This window comes from Notechis scutatus, chromosome 2, assembly GCF_049901735.1.
Source record: "Notechis scutatus isolate UNSWTSFEM ecotype Mainland chromosome 2, rNotScu1.2, whole genome shotgun sequence".
NCBI lineage: Eukaryota > Metazoa > Chordata > Lepidosauria > Squamata > Elapidae > Notechis > Notechis scutatus.
In genome coordinates this window covers 232,237,074-232,260,877 of record NC_142010.1, presented here as the reverse complement: position 1 = coordinate 232,260,877, position 23,804 = coordinate 232,237,074, and the positions used below count along the sequence as shown (strand labels likewise).

General features: G+C 36.5%; 2 protein-coding genes across 17 annotated transcripts in view; both read right to left on the bottom strand.

Moving 5' to 3' along the window:
- Positions 1–5,884, bottom strand: part of ACOT12 (acyl-CoA thioesterase 12) — a 29,523-nt gene extending 23,639 nt beyond the window's left edge. The window contains exons 1-2 of the mRNA XM_087958207.1: positions 5,687–5,884; positions 2,113–2,182 (exon numbers count right to left, since the gene is read on the bottom strand). Coding sequence (XP_087814333.1) covers positions 2,113–2,182; positions 5,687–5,804 — 188 coding nt within the window. The 5' untranslated portion in view covers positions 5,805–5,884. The remainder of the gene's footprint in view (positions 1–2,112; positions 2,183–5,686) is intronic.
- A 12,105-nt stretch (positions 5,885–17,989) lies between these two features.
- The window catches only part of SSBP2 (single stranded DNA binding protein 2), a 150,932-nt gene continuing 145,117 nt past the window's right edge, over positions 17,990–23,804 (bottom strand). For all 16 annotated transcript variants that reach the window (XM_087958222.1, XM_087958216.1, XM_087958219.1 and 13 more), the window contains one exon: positions 17,990–22,139. In XM_087958222.1, coding sequence (XP_087814348.1) covers positions 22,110–22,139 — 30 coding nt within the window. In that variant the 3' untranslated portion in view covers positions 17,990–22,109. The remainder of the gene's footprint in view (positions 22,140–23,804) is intronic.

Here is a 23,804-nt window from a genome sequence, read left to right as displayed (position 1 = left end):
TAAGTGTTGAATTTTGTGGAACATTTTTAAAATTTGTTCTCATTTTCTTTCTCTAAAGGTAATAATGCACAGCAGTGCTGCTGGGGTATTTCATCTTAGGTTCAATGCAATTGGAAATGTCAAAATAACTGAATCAGCCCTTTCCCCTTTCAAATGGACTGTAGTGCTACACCTGCTGATTCTTCTCTGCAGATGTCTCTCCCAGCCCAGTTTGTTTCTCATTTCAAACCATTTGGAGGAAATCAACTGGAGACCATTTACAGGAAAATAACAGAAAATGAAAAGTTTCTTTCTTTGTTCAGGACATGAAAGGAAGCAACTATTCCTTGAACAACCACTTTATAAATTCATTAAGCATGTACAAGAAATGTGACAATTAATGACTTTTTAATTTATCAATAATGTTCATTATCAGATCAAAAAATTAAGAATTAAGTATCTTTTTAAAAATAATTTAAATTTAATGTTTAAGAATCAAACTGTAAGAAACAAATTAATTTGCAACTCTCAGATTTTCATAGCAAATGCTTTATTTAATGTTAAGAGTAGAAAAGATCAATATGTCTATAGAAATTTAAATTTTCTATTTTCTTATAGTGCTTTTGCAATGAATCATATTTCCGAAGTGCCAATTAGGATTTCTATGTTTATATATTGTCAGTGTCAACGCTGCTGACGAAATAAAGCCCGACACGTCGCTGTGGTTGGGGGAGAGCTATTTACCTGGAAGGTCCTGAATCGATGTCGATGACAGCCAATGGAGCCAGGCGTAACCACCCCTCTCCGCTTTGGTGCGACCGGCTGGGAAACTGCCTTATCAGTTGTTCGGCGTTTTGCAAAGCTCTAAGCAAAACGCCTCCCACTCTTACCAGCCGGGAAATACTTCGGGATGTCATTTTGGCTGGTCAGCATTCCACATAGGGGATATTGAATGGATCGGGGTGGAAGGACGACACTCAGGGAGGGGGAAGGTGTTATAGAGGGGGTTGGGTGGTAGCGCGCAAGATTGCTATAGATGGATGTTGGGTGTTTTGCTAAGGGCGGATGTTAGCTAATTAATGGGGGGGTGAATGGGAAATATAAACAGCGCTGAGAGGCAGACGCTCTCAGCGCTGGCTTTACTCGGACTTTCCATTTGTTGCTGCTGTTGGAGGAGGCCAAAATAAACACACATTACTACATCAAGACTGTGAGGGAAGTGTTTTATTGAACCAGTTTCAATGACCTCCCGTAAGAGCTGACAGTCAGGCTCCGAGTTCGCTACGGAGCCGGTCAGCTTGGAACACACCTCGCAGCAAGTCAGCTGGCAGTGGAGAATATCACCTTAGCTCTGTTGACGCTGGATCTATATTGTTGCTTGTGTGCTAGCTGATGGTGTTGTAGGTTGCTTTAGAATGACTCAGTAGAGCTTTGAGCTGCAAGATGGATTCTGAAGCAACTGTAGGCTGCAGGGTGAATTCTGAAACAACTGTGGGCTTAAGGATGGATTCTGAAACAACTGCGGGGCTGGAAATGGCTCTTTTCATGTATTGATGTGGTGCATATTGTTAGAGGGGGTTGGGGCACATATAGGTGGTAATTAGGCATTGAGTTAAGACATGGTGAAGGTGGGGATCAGTTAGTGAGGGTCGGAATAGGTTAGGGATGTAGACATGTTATAGGGTTAATAGCATTTAGAGATAATAGGTTAGGCGTGGCCAGAACTAAAACTGTGCATAGGCCTGGGTGTGGCGGGGTGTGTCTCATGATAATGATAATAAAAGGAAAGAGAGCAAACTCAAACCCAATGCTAACCTTGCCTGGCTTTTAGCCATTCTTGCCTGATTAGAGTATTTGTTGTTTGCTGAGATATTGAATAAACCATCATTGTCCTAAAGAGGAGCTGGAGTTTGGATTCATTTAAAGACAAATCTTCAATACTCAAGGACTGGCTGAGATATATTCTGATTAAAACTATTAAATAACACACTAGAGCAGTTTATAAATATTTTTTTTTTTTATAATTTTAATAAAAATAAAAAAATTTATTTTTTTTTTTTTTTTTTTTTTTTTTTTTTTTTTTTTTTTTTTTTTTTTTTTTTTTATTAAAGGTTTGATAAAATTAAGATGTACCTGGCTGTCTCTTCAAATTGTATGTCATCCACTGATGCTGTTACACAGGGAATGGCAGCATGTTTTTCAGCTTAGAAGAAAATAAAGTTTATTGGAGGTAAAATTAAAAACTGGGGGGAAAACAGCATCCATTAGCTTTTAAGCAAGATTATTTGATTATCTTAAGTTATTTTTAGAAAAGATATTGAAGAACGCGTTGTTGCATGATTGCCCATTATAAAATAATCCAGTGCCAAAATATAGCATTCAACTTTCATGAGAGTAACTCATTGAGGCATCTCTGCACAGACATACCAAGAACTGTGTTATTATGACTGTATGGTAAAATTTAAAAATTATGTAATGTTTGTACAATACTAATGTTAAAATTATGAAGAAACTGTTCATACCCTTGCAACTCAGATAAAATGACCAGTAGACTGAATAATTATAATTTCTGCCTTTTTTTTTTTTCTTGGTGCAGTTTACATAAAAATTTGCATGGAAAACCAGCTCCTAATGTGCGAGTTCCCTGACTGCTGATAAAGGAATAAACTTCCTTCTTCCAAGTCAGACAACTGCCTTACTTATTACAGCATTACATTTCAGAAACCTTATCTGTGCTCTGAGATAACGGGGTTGAACCTGGGAGCTGATATGGAAAAAACACGCCTTCACCTGTCATTGTGCTATGCTTCTTTTTTATTCATTAAATAGCTAAGATTGATCCAGCAGCACACAAATACAATAAGCAAATACAAAAAATGCACTTCTCTTTGCTTGGAAAAAAATACAGTCCTGTTCCTTGCCATATTTTTGTTATCATGATTTTTAAATTACCTTATATTCTAATTTCAATTCATTCAATGGAGTGCTTTAGAGAATGCTTCCTTCCATTTCTAGGTTCCCAGAAAACATTAGTTATGATAGATAGATAGATAACTATAAGTTTCTCTTCAAAAGCAGAATTGTGTAAGAAAGAATACTTAAAGGGTTGACTTTATTGCACCAAAGGACACCTAAATACTAATCGTCAAAAACAATGTTTTTGGGAAGTGATTTACAATGTTTAAATCATGTACTGTATTGCACAAATTACTGTAAAATTGGATAAGCAATTTAAATATTACACAATTTTTAATATTTAAATGAGGTATTGCCTTGGAAGGCAGAGTAGAATAAATCAGGAACACGAAAGACAATTATGAAATCATAAAAGAACAACCAGCATTAAAACTGTTGTATGGGAAAATCTTTCCCTCCATTCTGCTCAAAGTAGAAATTTAGAATGCCTATTGTGTAAGTCCTTAGAAACATACAAATTCAAGTCTGCAAAGGATTACTGGGGGGCTTTCATTGGAACACTTGCTAATTGGAACTCCTGCTTATGAGTACAAATGAACTTGCACTCAATTAAAGCTTCTTTTTATAAGGTCCCGCTCAGCTTTTGTAAACATCTCTCCCCAAAGGAGTACAAATTCTTGGTTAGATAAGGTCTGATCCAACCAACCAATTATAAATCTGCCTTATGTAACTTTTTAGATAAATATTTGTACTTAATATTACTTCTTAGCGTAACAGTTGGAAGGGACTTTGGAGGTCTTCTAGTCCACCCCCGTTCATGCTGGAAGCCCTATACTATTTTAGACAAATGGTTGTCTAATCTTTTCTTAAAAACTTCACACTGTTGAAGCATTCACAACTTCTGGAGGCAAGTTGTTCCACTGATTTTTGCTTGACATCTGAGGAGCTAGAAGAAATTTTAATTTGCATACTAGAAGGGAAAGGAACCTTATATAATGACAGTTAAATTCTCAATTTGAGATGGCAGGTTGATTCTGGACCATGTTTAGCCTATCAAAGAGAAGAATTGGGGGTGGGGTCACATCATAACTGTCTTCTAGTACTTGAGGAAAAGAAGAAGGGTCTACTTATTCTCCAAAGCAAACGTATTACAGTAATATCCAACCTAAAAGTAAGGAGAAATTTTCTGACAATGAGAACAATTAATCAATGGAATAGCTTGCCTCCCTGAGTTGCTTCATCACTGAAGGTTTTCAAAAATAGACTGAATAACCATTTGACCTGGATGAAATAAGGTCTCCTGTCTTGCGCCGGATATTGGACTAGAACAGCTCAAGGTCCCTTCTAACCTATGACATGTTCTATGAAGTATTTTATTATGTTTTATAAAGCCTACAACGCATAAACACCTTAAAATTGCAATGTAAGCTCAAAGCAGCAGCTTAGAGTAGATATAAGCAAAAATCTATTGAATAATTGTGTGTAAGATCAAAACCAAGTAATTCAAAGAATTTTTTTTCAAATAGAGCTAGAAACTGGAATTAGTGGATTTGTACTAAAAATATCCCAAAACAAAGAAAAATTATTAAAAGAATAATTGTCAAAAAGGCTTATTAGTGGTATTCTTGATTTCCTTCCACATTGTTATAATAGTTAGATTACATATCGGTTTAAAGAACCAGCCATAAAATTAATATACAATTGGCATTCTGCAATTTAGAATGGGGGCCCATGCAGAGTCAAAAAAGTCAAGAAGCAGAAAACATTTTTGAATTATTATCCTTTGAATTATTATGATGGGTTGCATAGTCAGCCAGCAGTTTAGTCTAGATTTAGCATTTGTTTTAATCCGCTATCAAGTCCTTCCCAAGAACCTGGGGTACACAGATGTTTCTATTTAATAGTATTAAAGGTATCCTCACAGGATGTAAGCTGTTCCTAGCAAAACTGCTTTTTGCAATTTATTGATGGTGATTTTGTCAAATATGCCCTGGGCTAGAAAAGTGGGAGATCATGTGTTCAAGTCCCATCTTTGCCATGAAAGGCAGTTGAATGACTTTGAGTGACTCATGTATAGTAAAGATTAAGGATCAAAGTTGCAAAGTAGTATTTTGTAAATATCAGCAGGTAAGCTTATTGTTGCTGGTTTCTTAAAGTCTATTGAAAAATACTGTTTCCTTATACAGTATAGAACTTTCTTTAGTCCATCTATTATTTCATGAATCCAACTGTAAATTATTATTTGGATTGCCCAGAAAATTATCAGGGGCTTTATACTGCATATTCCAGGGTGGGTGGGTGGGTAGATAGGTAAATTTACATTAATGGTAAACTTACAAATAACTACCATAAGGGAAAGACTGAAGAATTACTGACAAACCCCGCTTAAAATGTATGAAAAAGCAGTGCCACTATCCACAGGAATTTAAACAAGATTCCCTTTAACTAACTAATAAGAAGGAGAAAAAAAAAGAGATTAGATCAGTGCTTCTTAGCTTCGTTTTTCCAGAATTCAGGGACTTGAAGTCCACGCATCTTAAAGCTGCAAAGCCAAGGTTGGGAAATGCTGGATTAAACAATAGCAGTTTGCTTTCCTTTCTGATCCCGCTGTTTTATTTGATGACTGCAACAGATGCCTTTTCTGCTGTCTTCCTCTCCCGCCTCCCCACTGAGCCCACCGGTCTTGCAGCTGCTGAAGGACCCCGGCGACCCCACTGATGAGGTCCTCAATGCTTGTCGCTCTAAGGAGGTGCCCCACGAGAGAGGAAAAAAAGGGGGCTCGCGCGCTTACCGGCCAGGCACGCCGCGGTATCGATCCACTTGAGGAGCTGGCCGGGGCTGAGGTCGCCGAGGTGGTTCGTGTGAGCGGGAAGGAGGGTCTGGCACATGTGCACGTGCGCGCTCGCCATGGTACCGTCTCCCTCGCCGGCGAGCGTCCCTTTGGCGCGGCGCCTGCGAGGGCAGGGCCCGTCCGGAGTTTCGCATTCCCTCCCCCGGGTGCTGTGGCGCTCAGGCGTGATGAGATGTGCCCCGGCGCGTTCCTGCGCCTCTTAAGCAAGCCGGGCGCACCGTCCAACTCGGCTCTTCGCTTTTGCCACGGGTGGAAGGAGTGCAGCAGTTTCACCTTTCCCCTCCTTCTCGAGCTGTACAGCAGGTGGCTGCGAGCGAGGTGTGGCTGCGTCGCTTCAGCGCCTACGAAATAATTAAAACGAGAACTAGCGAGGTGAGGGCGCATCGTGGAAGCCGGGCGATTTCAGCTACCGCGCGGCGTGACTGGAATTGTCTTCTCCAACCCGGCGCCTTTCAAGGCTGTTCCGATGCTTGTTAGCACAACTCCCAATGCAGGCTGTATAATAGTAACAGAATAACAGAGTTGGAAAGGGATCTTGGAGGTCTTCTAGTTCAGGCAGGAAACCCTATATACCGTTTCAGACAAATGCAATCTCTTCTTAAAAACTTCCAGTATTGGAGAATTCACAACTTCTGGAGGCAAGTTGTTCCACTGATTAATTGTTCTCACTGTCAGGAAATTCCTTCTTAGTTCTAGTTTATAATAACAGATAACAGATAATCAGAGTTGGAAGGGACCTTGTAGATCATCTAGTCCAACCCCCCACCCAAGCGGGAGACCCTACACCATTTCTGACAAATGGCAGTGCAATCTCTTCTTGAAAGTCTCAAGTGATGGCGCTCCCACAACTTCCGAGGGCAATTTCTGTTCCATTGGTTGATTGTTCTTACTGTCAGAAAGTTTCTCCTTATTTCCAGGTTAAATCTCTCCTTGTTCAGTTTCCATCCATTATTCCTTGTCTGGCCTACAGGCGCTTTAGAAAATAGCTTGACCCCTTCCTCTCTGTGGCAGCCCCTCAAATATTGGAAGACCACTATCATGTCTCCCCTGGTCCTTCTCTTTACTAGACTAGCCAAGCCCAGTTCCTGCAACGGTTCGTTGTATGTTTTAGCCTCCAGTCCCCTAATTATCCTGGTTGCTCTTCTCTGTACTTTTTCTAGAGTCTCAACATCTTTTTTATAATGTGGTGACCAAAACTGGATGCAGTACTCTAGATGTGGTCTTACTAAGGCTTTATAGAGTGGTATTAGTACCTCACTTGGTCTCAATTGTATGCCTCTGTTAATGCAATTTAGGATTGCATTAGCTTTTTTGGCTGCTGGCTCATATTTATTTGCTTCCCTCCTTGATTAGTTTCCATCCATTGCTTCTTGTCCTGCCCTCAGGTGCTTTGGGGAATAGCTTGACTCCCTCTTCTTTGTGGTAGCCCCTGAGATATTGGAACACTGCTATCATGTCACCCCCTAGTCCAGGGCTCTCCAACCTTAGCAACTTTCAGACTTGTGGACTTCAACTCCCAGAATTCCTCAGCAAGCAAAGCTTGAAGTCCACAAGTCTTAAAGTTGCTAAGGTTGGAGTCCTCTGCCATAGTCCTTCTTTTCATTAAAAGTACTGGAGTTTGTAAATCCAATACTTCTGAAGAGCTCTGTCTGCATAAAAGCCAGGTGTAAAGCTCACAATCTGAAAGTCAACCTTAGGAAAATGACATGTTATGGCTCTTTTTACCTCAAGGACCTGGGTCTAAGATTAGTAAATGGATTATTACCGCATCCAGTGCTTAAGAGGGTGGAGACTTTTGGGTCTGCTCTATGTACATTTCCTGGCCAAATAAAATCCAAGTCCATTTAGGATTATGTTTCCATTAGCTTGGAGAGCAAAATAGATCTCACCATTGGATTACTAGTGCATAGGTATGATTAGGAGGGTGGAGACATTTTCAGGCCATCCTCATATGTATTCTGGTAAAAGGCATGAGAAAATCATATGAGGAAGAAAACCCATTTAGGATTAGGATTAGGTGTCCATGAACTCAGACAGCAAAATGGACATCACCAGATTCCTAATCAGTATATAGCTGGTCATTTTCATTCTTTTAGGGTTGTTGAGGCCGCTTGGAAGTTTATCTGTGTCCTCAGGGTCACCTGAGTAGCGCAAATTGGTGTGGAGCCTTCTTGGTGAAAAGACTGTGTTGTAGACTGGAGATAAATGATGCCGCATCTGTTGAGAGAGGGCTATTCAATTTTGACATAGATGGCCTCTTTGATCCCTCTTTCAAACCAGCAGTCCTTTCTGTCCAAAATGTGGACCTTGCTTTTTTCCAAGAGTAGTCTTTGTCTTTTAAACAAAGACAAAACACCTTTGGGACAACCATGACCTGGATGACTTAGAATCTCCATAGACATCTGGGAAAATCCCATGTTTGGGAAACCCCACTTAGGGTGAGGGTTAGGTCTCCATGAACTCAGAGAGCAAAATGGATGTAACCAATACAGGGGGAAATACCCAGGAAATTACATGGGAAAATCACATTGCAGGGGAAGCTCACTTAGTGTTAGGTCTGCATGAACTCGGGGAACAAAATGATGTCACCAATCTCCATTGGACTCCTCCTAGGGCAAAATAGGCCTATTTATGTCTTTCCTGTAAAATACATGGGAACATCACATTGTAGGGAAAACCCATTTAGGGTTAGGGTTTGGTCTGCATGAACTCAGGGAGCAAAATGGATGTCACCAATGGATATCTATCACATCGATAAGATTAGGAGGAGGGCCCAAACTGTTTGAACCTGCATTCTATATATTTCCTGATAAAAATACAATGGAAAACCACATTGGAGGATATATTCACTTAGGTTTAGGTCTCCATGAACTGAGAGAGTAAAATGAATGTTGCCAATATATTGCGCATTTGTATGATAAAGAGGGCAGAGACTTTTCCACACTGCCTTCAGATTCCTAAAACATTGGAATGATTAGGAGAGTGGAAAAATTTCCAGCTCACACTGTGAATGTTTGTTGGTAAAATACATGGAAAAAAACCCATTTGAAGGTACATTGTCAATGACCTCAAAGAGAAAAAATGGATGTAACCAACAGATTCCAAGCACATCGGTATGATTAGGTGGGTGCTGACTTTTTCAACCCACCATCTATATCTTTCCTGATAAAATACATGGGAAAATTATATTGGAAGGAAAATGCACTTAAAGAGTTAGGGTTAGGTCTCCATGAACTCAGAGAGCAAAGTGCAAGTCACCAATGGATTCCTAGAACATCGGTATGATTAGGAGGATGCAGACTTTTCGTGGCAGGAATCTATGTGTAATCCTAATCTTAAACAGATGCCCATTTTGCTCTCAAGAGTTTATGGAGACCTAACTATAACCCTAAGGTTTTTTTCCCCCACCAATGGGAATTTTCCATATATTTTACCACAAAAGATGTAGAGGATGGGCTGCAAATGTCTCTGCCCTCATTATACCAATGTGCTAGGAATCCATTGGCAACATTCATTTTAGTCTCCAAGTTCATGGAGCTCTAACCCTAACCCTAAATGGATATATCCCCGATGGGATTTCCAATGTATTCTACCAGGAAAAATACAGCGGGTGAGCTCAAAACCTTTGGACTTTCCTAATTAGACCGATGCACTGGAATCCATTGGTGACATCCACTTTCCTCTCTGAATTTATGGAGACCTACCCTAACCCTCAGTGGATATGGCCTCCACTAGGATTTTTCCATATATTTTACCAAGTAAGATATAGAGAGTAGGCTGGAAAATAAATTTCCCACTCTCCTAAACATACCAATGTGCTAGGAATCCCTTGGCAATGTCCATATTGCTCCCTAAGTTCATGCAGACCTAACCCTAAGTGGGTTTTTACGGCAATATGGTTTTCCCTATTTTATCATATAGAGGGCAGGCTGGAAAAGTTAGAGCCCTCCTAATGATACACACCATACATTTCCCGCTACCAATTCTAGGAATTCAAAAGCTTTCACTTCCTGAAAATAACTTCCAGTTCTTACATTATCCGAACCTGCTTATGGGACAAGCAAGGCAATATTTTTGAGCTAGCATAAAGGTTTATGTTTTTGTGAAAAAAAAGTGCATCATTGTATTGAATGCACTTTTAGGTATTAGTATGACATTTTTTGGCATGCAGTTGAGGACACCTCTCTTCTACATTATTTTCCATTACATTCTTGGATATAGTACTTTTTGCTCTGTTAATAACTATCATCTCCTCTCCAGGTACAGTTTCATATATGCACACTATACGTGACATCTCAAACCTCTAGATGAATTGAATAATAGAAAGTTGGTGGTAGGGACATCAAACAGCCAAATGCTTAGATGCCTCAGGACTTTCTATACCAGTGATGGTGAACCTTTTGGCACCAAGTGCCAAAATGGGAGTGTGCACGTGTGTGTGTGTGAGCACCAGAAACTGGAAGATCAGATTCCACATGCGCAGGAGCACCAGAAACTGGAAGCTGGAAGCTTAGCTAATCTTAGCTGGCCACCCGGTCTTCCGGTTTCTAATGTACATGTGTGTGTGTAGACCAGCTGGCTGGCGTGCACATGTGCGCTGGGGAGCTGGTCTTTGGTTTCCGGCACTACTATGCATGCAAAGATCAGATGGCCAACACGCATGCACACATGCAGACCAGGTAGCTGGTGCGTGCGTGTGTGCATGTGTGCTGGGGAGCTGCTCTTCCAATTTCCGGCGCTGCCCCATGTGCAAAAACCAGCTGGGTGGCATGCCTGCCCATGCCAGAACCCAGAAGAGCAACGATTGATGGTTGGCGTGCCAAGAGAGATGGTTCTGCGTGCCACTTCTGGCATGCGTGGCATAGGTTCGCCATCCTGGTTCTATACTATCTCCTTTCAAAAGTTCAAAGTTCCAAATTTGGAAAATAGTTTGGTGTGTCCAAATTCTTTTGCTTTTAATGTACCAATTTTTCCCTATGAACTTTTAAAATCAAACTTATTTTGAAACACATAGAATAGTATCAGTTTATGAAAGAAAAATTCTGACTGAACATAAACAATGCTTTCCTGTTTGTATCCTAGTCAGAATGCTTAACCAATTATCTTTAAATAATTTTAAACAATTCTATTTTACTGTTACTTAAAATAATGTTAGGACCACTTCTGGATATAATTTTAAAAGAAACAGCTTTTAAAATACAACTTATTTTGGAAAATGAAACTTTATTCTAAAATGTATCCAAAATTGCAAGACACAACACGATTAAAACAGATAAATACATTTTATATACAGAAAGCATTAAAACACAATTGTTAATATAATTTTATACCATTTTAATGAGTTTCCATCAACAAAATTTTACAATTTAAAGACTTTAATTGCAAAACAGTTTTAAAATCATATGTATAAATTATGTCTACAAGAACTCCAATACAGGTAAAGTAAAATACAAAAATAATCAATACTGAAATCCAAATACAAAACCCCAAATAATGTTGCACAGGTACATATGTACACTTGCTGAAATCATGCAGTAACACAGTGCAACAAAATTAACTGCCTTAGTTTAAAACCTATCACAAAATGGAACAACCATATTTGCAAGCAGAAGAAAATATATATTTGTAATAAATCATAGTGCATTTAGAAGTTAAATTTTATAAAATGATTGCTGAGTGATTTATTTCAAAAACTTCCCAGTTGGTTCAGACATTTCACATAACTCTAAATTACACTTTTACGAAATTAAAATTTAGAACAGTTTAAAAAGATTTAATGCCAAAACATTTCTGTCTCTTTTCAGCTTTTAGTTTTGACATCATATCTACTTGCAAGGTATCTGTATCACTTCCTTGTTGTTAAAGAATATGTTTATGAAAGATTTGATCAAAATAAAATTTACACTACACTAGGTGAAATTAAAGACATACCTTGCTAGGAAGGAAAGGAAGGAACGAAGACCAGACAATACGTCCAGTTATGTGCCAAAGCATATACATACAAGCTGTATATGGTGAAAAAATGTCTATACCTAAGACTTTGACCACAATGGTCTTGATTGCACAAAAACACATCTCAAAGGAATTTATGGCTTGAATGACATTTCAGACAATTAGTTGAGCTGGTGCAAAGTAAGTCATTTGTAAGTGTGGTTTCTTGCACAAAATTAGGCCACACTTTAGAAAGTTAATGTTCAAAGAACTGTGCAGTAAAATATTTAACATGCTCCAACAGGAAAAAATATACTTGTAACAATTTATTTTGCCTGGCCAGAACTTTTACATTAGCTGCCATTTGGTTTGCCACAATCCAAGTTTATTGATTCCGCTGTAATTTGTATTTCATCAAATTTTAATCACTTTGATAAGATTTATCTATATGCTCTGGTTCTTGTTTAGAATTCTCTTGGCAAATTAAGCCAAGAGTTGAAAATAACAGATAAACCAGGGGGAGAGCATGATGTGCATGTGTGTAAATACATATACTGTAATATACAATGGTATGTGTATGTATCTACATACATACATACATGCTGTATTCTAAATAGTGTTTCACATTCTGTACAAAAGGTCACTTAGACGTATATTACTGCAAAAATAGGCCAATTTTTGTATGCACACAGTCTTATAGTATTTCTTGTACCTGTGATAGGATACTGAATGAGATGCTTGGTGGTATGTAAAGTCAGGAAGAAAAGTTTATTTTTAACTAAAAGGAAGCAAAAGCCTGTCATTTTTAGTACAAAAGGTGGAGGAGAGGGATTGCTAAAAATAGAAATAGTATAATGTTAACACAATGCATATTGGAGATAATTTTAACCATTTGTTCTAAATTGTCTTAACTCATCCCTACAAAGTATATAGTACTGAAATTGTTTTGAAAAATAATGGGTGCTAAACATATTATATATATATGAAAACAAATTATACATATATATTCTTAAGTTTTTGCGGGTACTTACATGTATGTTATTCAGCTTTGTTCGGGTATTTTCCCACGTCATTGTAGTTGTACTTTTAAAGTTGTAGCAACGTTTCGGCAGAATCTCATCTGCCATCCATCAGGCTTCTGTATTGGGTTCGTCTGTGAGTCAGTATTGTGTTCGTCTGTGAGACTTTTACCACTGTAAAAGTCTGACTCACAGACGAACACAATACAGAAACCTGATGATGGCAGATGAGATTCTGCCAAAACGTTGCTACAACTTTAAAAGCACAACTACAATGACGTGGAAAAATACCCGAACAAAGCTGAATAACATAACAGGAAATATTGCTGGATTGATTTTTTTGTTGTAAAAATCAAACAGCAGTGAAACTTCTTCTGTGATCTGGAATTTTCTTCTTTCATGATTGAAGGGCACGTGAGTGAACAGCAACATGAATTGCTAAGGGCCAGTCCCAAATACATAAAAAAAGAATACGTGATTGCTGATAAAATAAAAACAGTGGAAGACAGATGAGAGCAATTTGGATAAAAGCAGATGATGTGTTTATGATAAAATTATAATGAATATGGAAAGATGATCAAGCTCAGCTCTCTCAGACTAAAAGATTATTAGCACCCCCCATTGTATTCAATACTTTAGAATTACAATTCAATTAAAATTTGTTTAAAATGTATTTAATTTACAGAATGTCTAAAAACTTTATAGAGGAATAAATTGCTACAGAAAACCACTACAAAATAGGTGAGTGTATAAGAATATTCTCAATTGATTAAACCATTGTGCTAATATGTGACCTCATATTAATGTTGCAAGGTATTGTAGTTGGGAATAAATTCCACTCTTAAGTCCTATTATTTGCCTCTAGAATGTTTCTATTTAATCAGTATGAATATTACTCATATTAACAGACATGCCTTGTAAACTATGTATTGTCTAATTTTTATTAAATTTTTGTTTACTAGACAAACCATTTAGATGTACAGCAGAATGTTTTCATTAGCTAGCTTTCCATGAGATTCATACATACCTAAAGCAGTCATTTTTTACAGCAAACCTTATACATACATACAATAGAATTTACTTCTGGACAGAACTGTTGAGGGGTTAAAATATAGTTGGAACACATTTCATAAAACCTGTAGGTTCTTTAATAAGTTATATGGATTGAATGTACAAGTTATACTACAATAAATTTGTTATACGACTTATAAAGAACACACTTTGAAACTATTAGTCACATTCTAAAAATTAATTGTGACTAGGACAATTTTAACTAAATTAATATAATTAATTCCACTAAACTATATTTGGTCACAGATAGTTGGACCTGTAACCAAAATAGTGTCTTCAAGGTCCATATGCAGCCCTGAGATTCTGCCCATTGATTGATGATGTATTTTGATTCCAACTCCTAATTTCTTACTAACATACTCAAATATAGTTGTAAGTGCAGATAGTCCTCGACTTATAACCATTCATTTAGTTACCGTTTGAAGTTACAATGGCACTGAAAAAAAAAAGAAAAAATGACTTTGGTTTTCATACCTATAACCATTGAAGCATCCCTATGGTCACATTATCGAAATTCTTGACAACTGGTTTTTATGACAGTTGCACTGTCTTGGGGTCATATGATAACTATTTGTAACTTTCTAGCTGAAGTCTGATAAAATCAATAGGGGAAGCGATTCACTTAACAACTTCACGGTTCACATAACTGCAACGATTGCTTAGCAATTATGGCAAAAAGTCATAAAATGGGGCACAACTCACTTAACTGTCTTGTGTAGCAACATAAATGTTGGGCTCCATTGTGGTCCTAAGTTGAGGACTACCTTTAGCAATTTCACTATCCATTCTGAATATTGAAAAAGCCAGCTTTATTTATTGTAATTGGATTTCTGCAAAATACTTTGTTTTTACACTCTGTAGAATATTGTTTTCTGTTCCACTATGGATGTAAGGGAGGATTCATAACTCATATTCCTGTCTGCTATTTCCTGAATTCTAAGAATCTGAATCTCAGTGTCATGAATTCATATAAGAATTTTTTTAAATGTGGATAACCTCTGAAAGTCTTGGAATTTGTTTAAAGTGAGAAACTAAGAAATGTACAGATTTAAATAATACATTAACCTTTCATAGCAAAATGGATCTAACACCTACTGTCTTAATACTTTATCAACACTCTTGAACATTTTTTTTGTTAACATTTTTTAAAAAATAGAAAAATTATACCTTACATAGTTTTCCCAAGTGGTTTATTTGTTAGGTATGGAGTTATAAGCATGTACACATCCATTTTATATCAACACTTTCAAATTCTTTCCTCTATTCCTTATATTCTAACCTTTGTGTGATGTTTCCTTTCAGTAAAAATACACACAGAGAATCAGTACCATATATTAATGGACAATAGATTGAAACAAGCTTGTTTCTGTGGAAATTTTTAATACTGATATTTCACTTGTTTTGAAAAAGACCAGGGTGATGCAATATGAAACAGATCAAGGAAAGATGTGATATAGGGGCACTTTGATGAAAGGAGGAAATAAAAACAGCTTCTCCACAGAAGTACTTGAAAATCTTTTTCATGGTAATTTCATTGCTTTCAGACAATGACATAATAAAAGCACAGTCTTATTCAGTACATTCATTAGTCTGTAATTTTATAATTGATGGTTTAACAGACTAGCAAGTTTCAAACCTATTTATGGCTACTGGAGATTATAAATTGGTAAAACTTTTAATATTCAGAGATTGCAGGTCTTGAAGTATTAGAAATGCACAAGAATTTTTAGGTTGTGCGTGTGTGTGTACACGCACACATATTCCTTGGGAAAGTAACAGCCATTTTATGAACTAAACTAGTTCTTGATCTATGTTAAAAGTTGGAGTGTGTGTATATTGTTACCTGCTGAATATAGGTAAAAAGTAAAGCATAGATTCACCAAATAATTTTTCTGCAAGCATTGAAAATAAGTTTTGCTGCTTACTCTTGGTTGCAGAAATGCACATGGTTTGTTATATAATAAAACCTTGTACTTCAAATGTTCTAAATGTGTCTCACCACATAGAAAGCTGAAACTTTACTTAATTTTCCTATATTGTAGGAAAATCCTGAATTTCTGCTAGACTATAGCATAGTAATCTATAGTATAGTATACTATAGTATTGTAAACCTCTCTTCTCTTATAGTGGTCTACAGCAGGGATCCCCAACCTTTTCGACGCCGCGGCCCGGTTCCGGCGTCAGCTGGGCGCCGCGGCCCGGTTCCGGCGTCAGCTGGGCGCCGCCATCTTTTTGACGAAAAATCACTTCCGGTGGCGTCACTGGAAGTGATTTTTCGTCAAATAAGCGGCGCAGCGCTTCTGGTGAGCTTTTCGGGTAGAAATGGCTTTCTACCTGGAAAAGCTCACCAGCGCTGCGCCGCCATCTTTTTGACGAAAAATTGCTTTTTTACCAAAAAGATGGCGGCGCCAGCAACCAGCGGCCCGGTAAGGCTTGTTCCGCGGCCCGGTACCGGTCCGCGGACCGGCGCTTGGGGACCCCTGGTCTACAGTATAGTGTATTATAGTCTTTCCTCTTACTTGCAAATAAATGAAAATGCTGTTTCTATCAATATTTTTATAATACAAAACTCTAAATGTGCAAAAAATGTTGAAAATTCCAAAAGCCAGAACCATTTTCTAAAAAACAAAATCTGTTCAGTAGATATACATAAAGACAACTAAATGAAATGGTCAAGGATCTAAAAATAGCAACTGTAGTAGTAATCCTAGGTGATTAAATAAAAGCTAATTTTCCCACTCAAATTGTGGGATTTAGCTTTAGCTTGACAAGGTTCATCTAAATTAAATCTTACTGGAAAGTGATGACAATCATTGGCAAATTTATTAAACAAGCCTTAAGTACTAATCCTAAAAATCCCAATGCATGTATAACCGTTATTTCTCATGCCAAATTTTATATTATACATTCTTCTAAATTATGATAAATGGTTTATTTAAAAAAAATCTAAATGCTCATATGGATATTCAAAGTATGGTCATAAGCCCTTGAGATCTGATTACACTACACATTAAATTAGAAAAAAATTAACTCCTCTAAGTACTGACATATTTTAGTGGTACAATTGGAATCTAATGTCCAGAATTTATTCTGATTATGAACTGATCATATTCTTTCCTAATTTTAATTATAATCTATCTTGTTGTTGTGAACTTAATTTAAAAAGGGAAACCATTTATTTTCTAAATCTTTTAAAAATGAAATATTGAAATTGCACAGGATGTCTATAGAATTATTAGAAATTAGAATTAGAAATCTTTCAGATGCTCTTATTAAACTGAGACTGTACATGGTCAAAATGTATATAAATATTATTATTCTTAAGTTTTTAAAATAATAACTTTTAAAGATGTCAAATCAGCATATTTAATACTGAATACTTGGCCAAGTGTGATTAGGCACACAAAGAATTTGTCTCTGGTTCAAATAAAAAAGAATAGCACTAAAAATCTTTAGCACTATAAAGTCTAAAATTAATTCAATTTCCCCTTTAATTTTATATGTGAGTATATGTGTCTGTGAACAAATTTGTTTAACTGCCTGCCTATCTAGAATGCTGTTGTTTGGAAAGGCATACAATCTTAATGCCACAAATACTGGATAACTTAATTGAAGTAGCCTTGAACTTAAACAAGTCATAGTTGATAGTTCCAATGAAAAAAATACCAGCTTCACTTAGTATAAGGAATTTTCTACAGAAGCAAGACTTGACCAATCTGTTCAAGAGTCAGGAAATGTTCCATGTGCAAATGCATTAATTGTATTCCTTGGCATTGAAAGAATTAGAGAACATGTGTTTGCATAGATCTCCATATGCACATCAGAACATTTAAAGAAGTATTTATATAATCACATTAATAATTTTACATCATATTCAAACTGGAAATATGAAATTTTCTATTTTGATACTAAATTGTAACTTGAAATACTTAAGCTTCATCTTGTTTTTTTAAAAATATTTAATGTACCAAAAGAGTTAATATACACATTTCTATTCACTAGTCACACTTAAAATTCCAGTGTACTGTCGACTGGAATGAAGGCTTAAGTTGTGCAATAATTTCTGATGAATTGCATGAAAATATACTTTTTAAAAAACTGTTTCCAGATCACCCTATATCATGGAGTTACTGTTGTTAAAACCTATATGCCAGGTCTGCCCACAATAAAATGAGTTTCTTCAAAAGGGAAATCAGGGAATAAATATATAATACATTAGGACTCATAAAAAATCAGTGCAATATTTATTGGCAAAAATGTGTGACACCAATGTAAAAGAATAAAAATGTACAACTTAATCCTCTTCAAGAAATTCACCATCTAATTTCATAGTTTTGTTACATCCAGCATATTGACATATAATCACAATTGTGATACATAGCAATTTTAGTCAACTGAGTTTTGAGTTTTGATGCTAGGTTGTAATCGATACAGATACAAAACAGCTACTCTTATTAACCAAATAGTCACTCTTGTTATAGCTATGATTAATTTACATTCCTGTTTTCAAAAGGATTTGGTATATCATTAATTGTTTGGTGCTACATAGGCAAGCCATGTGCTTATTCCTTCCTCTCTTCTTTTCATGGCATTTTTTACTTAGTAGGTTAATTCTGAGTTTCAGAAAATCATTTATGGCTGTTATATTAAGGGTATCATTTGTGCTTGCCTTATAAACCAGGATTTTAAGGAATTAGGATTTGATTGCTTGGCATTACACATGAGCCAGCCCATTGTAACTGGATTGAAATATGCATATTAAATCAGCATTATATTATTTTTCTTAAAAACAAAAAGGTCAGTTGGAAACAGCTTTAACTAAAAGCACCTGATAACTAAATCAGCTGCTTTTGGATGTCAGCTGTTCTACATTTATTTTTTTCACTAGAATCTAGTATAGAGATAAGAAATGATTTGGGGTGCACCAATCAGGCCAGGATAGTGGCAACCAAAGGTTCAGCTGATGATAATCTGATGAATCAGGCAAAAATGAGTCTTCCAACTAATTGGTTACTGTGACTTAGAAGCACTAAGGACCATTTCCTTTTCTGTCATTGTGGCTGAAGCATAGGACTTGGCGAAAGCGAGGTAAAGGAAATTATACCACCTTTTCTGAACCTATGTGTGCAACAAGTTGTGAGAATAAAGAAAACCACACTAAATTCAATCACCCTTGATTTGATTTTAAAGCAAACATTTAAATTAATGTTAAAACATTTTATGTAGGAATTACTAAAATGGATTATAGCCTGTATGTTTACTTGATACCAAATCTATTTCTGGGATTTTAAATTTGTATGTGTGTTTGTGTATCTGTGTGTGTGTATACACACACACACACACACACATACACACAAATACACACAATGCTCCAGGCTATGAAATCAATTTTAATTTACATACTTATCATTTTTCAGTAACTTCTAGCAAAGTTTTCAGAATATTTCTAAAGAGATAGAGGTAGGAATAAATTTGATTTTGTTGAGGAATATTTTTAAGCAGGATACAAAAGGAAGCTGATATATATCATATTTTGTGAACCGTTTTCACTTGGCTTTTGGAGTAATTTCATTAAAAATTCCCAAGGTAAAATATAAGTTCATCTTAATTGTTCTAAATGCACTCTTCTGGGGGTGGGAATTAAAATCACGGCATTAAAGTTCATATAGGATTACACCACACACAGTACATGTGGAACTTTAACATGAGAGAAATAAATCAATAACTGAAAATCAATGATCTATTTTAATTTTGTTCTTCATATTGCCAAATTCTATAAATAATTTACTAGAACATACAGAATAATCTAAACAAAAATACAATGTATAACTAGCATTGTCATTAGATATTATGTGCACAGCATTCATAGTTATCATTTTGTGATGTACTGGAAATGAGTTACTGGAAAAATTAGGCACAGAGATTTTTACATGCATAAAATGAGTATCTGAAAAACTAAGTATTAGGGTTAAGGAATCATATCCAAAACTGCCCTTCAATTCAGAGAAGACACTTTATTCCAGCAGAAGTTCCCATAAACAAAAGGGAGAGAAAGGACCTGCTTCCCATTGTTTTCAATTCTCTGGAATACGTTTTGAAGAATAGACACAATCTCTTTCCTCACTGCATTCATGGAAGGTTTGGTTGAATCAAAAAGCTTTTCTGAGGAAAATAACATCACTGGATACTAATTAGAATTATTGTCTTGTTCCGAGTGTTCAATAAAATGGAAATAAAACATTTTGGAGTCGTAGATTAAATTTTGTAAAAATATAAACATGTGTTAGATTACACATAGCAACTTTACTCAGCTCTTCAAGGTTAATTTAGAAGCAATGGTGATACTTAAGAGCTTTGTTAAGTATCATGTTTTGCTTCCATGTTGGAACTTCATTTCCCTTTTTCTACTTTCTTGGTACAATCTAATTTTGCTCTATATGATTTCCTAAACCTCCAGAACAGATTTGATGGTTGGTAGGTGAGAGGAAACTTATGTTCCACTGGTGGATTCTATCTTGCCTGGAATGACATGACTGGATACCGCCCTAAGTTTTCTTTAATACTAGCATAAAATTTAAAGAACGATATCCCCCCACCTTTTAAAAAAAAATCCAGATTAAAAACTGCTTCTTATTCAACTATTCTCTCATTGCAATTTCAGCAGGAAGTATATTTGGATAGATTGCAATTGTTGTAAAATTCTTTGTTACTTCTTATAGGTGGAAATTCTTGTAGGCAGCAAATTTACTACCACATTTATGGAAGTAAATGAAAAAGTTACAGTACAAGATATGCAGATAATGGAAGCTGCTACTATATGGGAATTACCAAACATTATAGCAAAATTGAAAATAGGAATAAATATAAAATAGCTAATTTTTCACACGTCATTTACTTTCCAAAAACAGGATGGGGAAATCATCATGCTTTCCTCATATAAAGCAGCTTAAATTTTTGAGTTATTTGAAACTCAAGAAAAAAGGATATTGGATGAAATTCACCATGGTCTTTTAATATAAAGCCAATTAAAATTATTTTTAGATTAATAGCTGCTTTTGTTTTTGATGCAGCAGATGAAATACCATAAACTAACATTAAAAGTTTATGTAACGAATTTACTGATCATTAAGATTATATAGGACCTTTAGAAACATCTAAAGTGGTTTAATAATATTGATGGTAAAATATAGATAGTGAGATGAAGATAAAGCCAGTATGTATAATGAGGGAAAGTAACTTGTGTCTCTTTCACTTTGGCATATGAAATAATTTGAGTATGCATATGAAATCTTGGGAGATTATGATGGATGTTAGAAGAAAATATTGTGCCTAAGCGATATAATGTATAACTGTTTTAATTATAATTAGAATACCTGTGGAAGATCATACTAAGTATTTCCCCAACATTGGAATCCTGCCAATTTTATTCCTCGATGCTCTAGCACTTTAATCAAAGCCCAACAAGTATTTTGTATTTCTCTGCATAGATCAAAAAGTTGAGCTAAACTCAGTCATACCTTGACAGCAAATATTAAAGGATATGCATCCTAGTCTTCAACATATAACTTGGGAGTAAACTTGTTTCAATGTTTACCACCATGCAAATATGTTTAGTATAGCAGTAATAGACATATATTAAGAAGCAGGGCACAAAACTCTTCTAATTTCTTTCTTTCTCAATTTCAGGAAGGCAAAGAACAAGTTTAACAGACTTAATAAAAAAATTTTCTTGAGTAAGTGTAGTCTTCAATTCACATGATTACTGGTATTAAATAAAACTTTATGAAAGCCCTCTAATAAGCAATTTTATTCCTAACCATGATGGCTGACAATGACAAAAACAGAATGTATCTGAGATCATTTTTAAAAAAATAACTTACAAAGCAGTGATACACAGCGCAAAACAGGTTGGATGGGAAGAAGGAAGCAGTTCTTTTGAAAGATAAAATGTAAACGTAAAAAAGATGGAATAAAAGTCCCTATTTCTTATTTCTACTTAAGATGTCATGTGATATTTTACAACGTCCTGCAGGTCTATATATGTATGTGCTCATATTTAACACACACATACATACACCTATCCCTACATATACATACACAGATAATTGTTTGCAGTTCAGTCTTGGGCAGCTCTGATATGCCACATATTATAGCTGAAATCAGATCAAGACCCACTTTCTTCACAAGACAGGGAAGATGGATGGAAAATAATGGTGGGTCCAAATGTGGCAGAAATCTTTTCTGTTAAACTGTACACAGGGATGAATATTTTTTTTCTTCTTTAGTAGCTCTCTGGAGAGGGCCAACTCAGTGCAGCCTTCATGAAGAAACTTGGTTTTGGATCACACACTCATTGTCATGCTGGGGGAATACTGAAAAATAGGAATCCACATTTTAGCTACAACTCATTTACCAAGGTATTAATAGTGAACATGAAATGCAAGTATCATGATTAATAATAACAACAACTTAACATATGACTACTACTCCTAATTTAACATAACAATTTAACATGTGATATGTATCTGGTTTACCAAGAATAAGAACATTTGTAAACTATAAATTGATTTATATCCCATTTTATTCTATTAGAATATTAATATTTGGTTTTAATTCAAGAACTTTTTGAACATCTTAATTTAAACAGTAATAAGAATGTCACTCTATCTGTAGTAAGTTGTTAGTTCTAACAACATTTAATTTCATTTAGAACAAAATTGTTGATAGACTGATGGACAAGTGTTATTTTATTTAGAATTAAATATGAATCAAATAACTCTTCCAAAATCAAGTATATTTTAAAGTGTCATAAATAAGTAGTTGGCAAAAATTTATCTTAATAAACACTAGTTGGCCTAAACAAATTAATTCTAAAAACTATTGCCCAGAATATTATTTCCATTGCATTGTTTGGAAACTACCTGATCATTATTATCCTTTCCATACAATAATTGAATCCATGGGGAAGATATAATTTAATATAACATGTATCATTTATTTTAATTTGGTTCTGCTGCTTATTATGCCATATACATTTCTGATTCTTTTTCTGTCTTTATAACCTCAAACTGAGTAAATTTGTTCTAACCTACAACATGGAAATATATATCACCTGTTGTTCTTTTAAATGTATTCTAAGGATCAACTCGGGAAATGTTATGCAGAATATTTAGTCGAATGTTAGCTACCGTATTTGCCGGCGTATAAGACGACTGGGCGTATAAGACGAGCCCCCAACATTTCCACTCAAAATATAGTTTTTGTTATATACTCGCAGTATAAGACGCACCCCCCACTTGGAGGCATGCTTTTCAAGGCAAAAAGTCGTCTCATACGCCGGCAAATACGGTAAGTTGTAACACTTGGGGTATTCTGGATATAATTCTTGATTGACACCCCCAACCCCTTTCCCCCAAACTTACAAAGCCACCAAAATGCTTTAGAGAGGCAGCTTCGCCTTTCTCAGGCTGGCACTCAATTCCTCTCCCTTTCTTTGTGACAGCCCCCGCGTGCGTGCCATCGGGACTCCAAGGGTGGGGATGGACAGCTGCCAATCTCTCTCTCTCTCTCTCTGTGTGTGTGTGTGTGTGTGTGTGTGTGTGTGGTGTGGAGGGTAATTCCGGCTATCTCTGGCCTCCGCCGGTTTTAAAGTCGCTTGGCCGGTTCCCAAGTCGCAGCGCGCGCTGGCCGGGAGACGCGGCGCCGGGTGGAAGCTCGGTGCAGGGGAGGCAGATCTTTCTCTTAAGCGGGAGGAGGAGGGGACAAGAGGAGGGACGGGACGGGACAGGGGGCGGGAGGAGGCGCTCGCCTTCTTCCACCGCCCACCGGACCCTTTTCTTCCCAAGGGGACCCTGGAAAGCAGCTCGGGAGCCGGGTGGCCCTGCCCAGCGGGGTCCCATCAGGAACTTCCTGAGGACACCCCCCCGCCCCAAGCACAGCCCTCCCGGTCTTTCAAAGAGGGAGGGAGAAGCAGGAGGAGCAAATTGCCGCCCCCACCCCGCTGCCCAGAAGGAGGGGCGCCACAGTCCACCCCACCA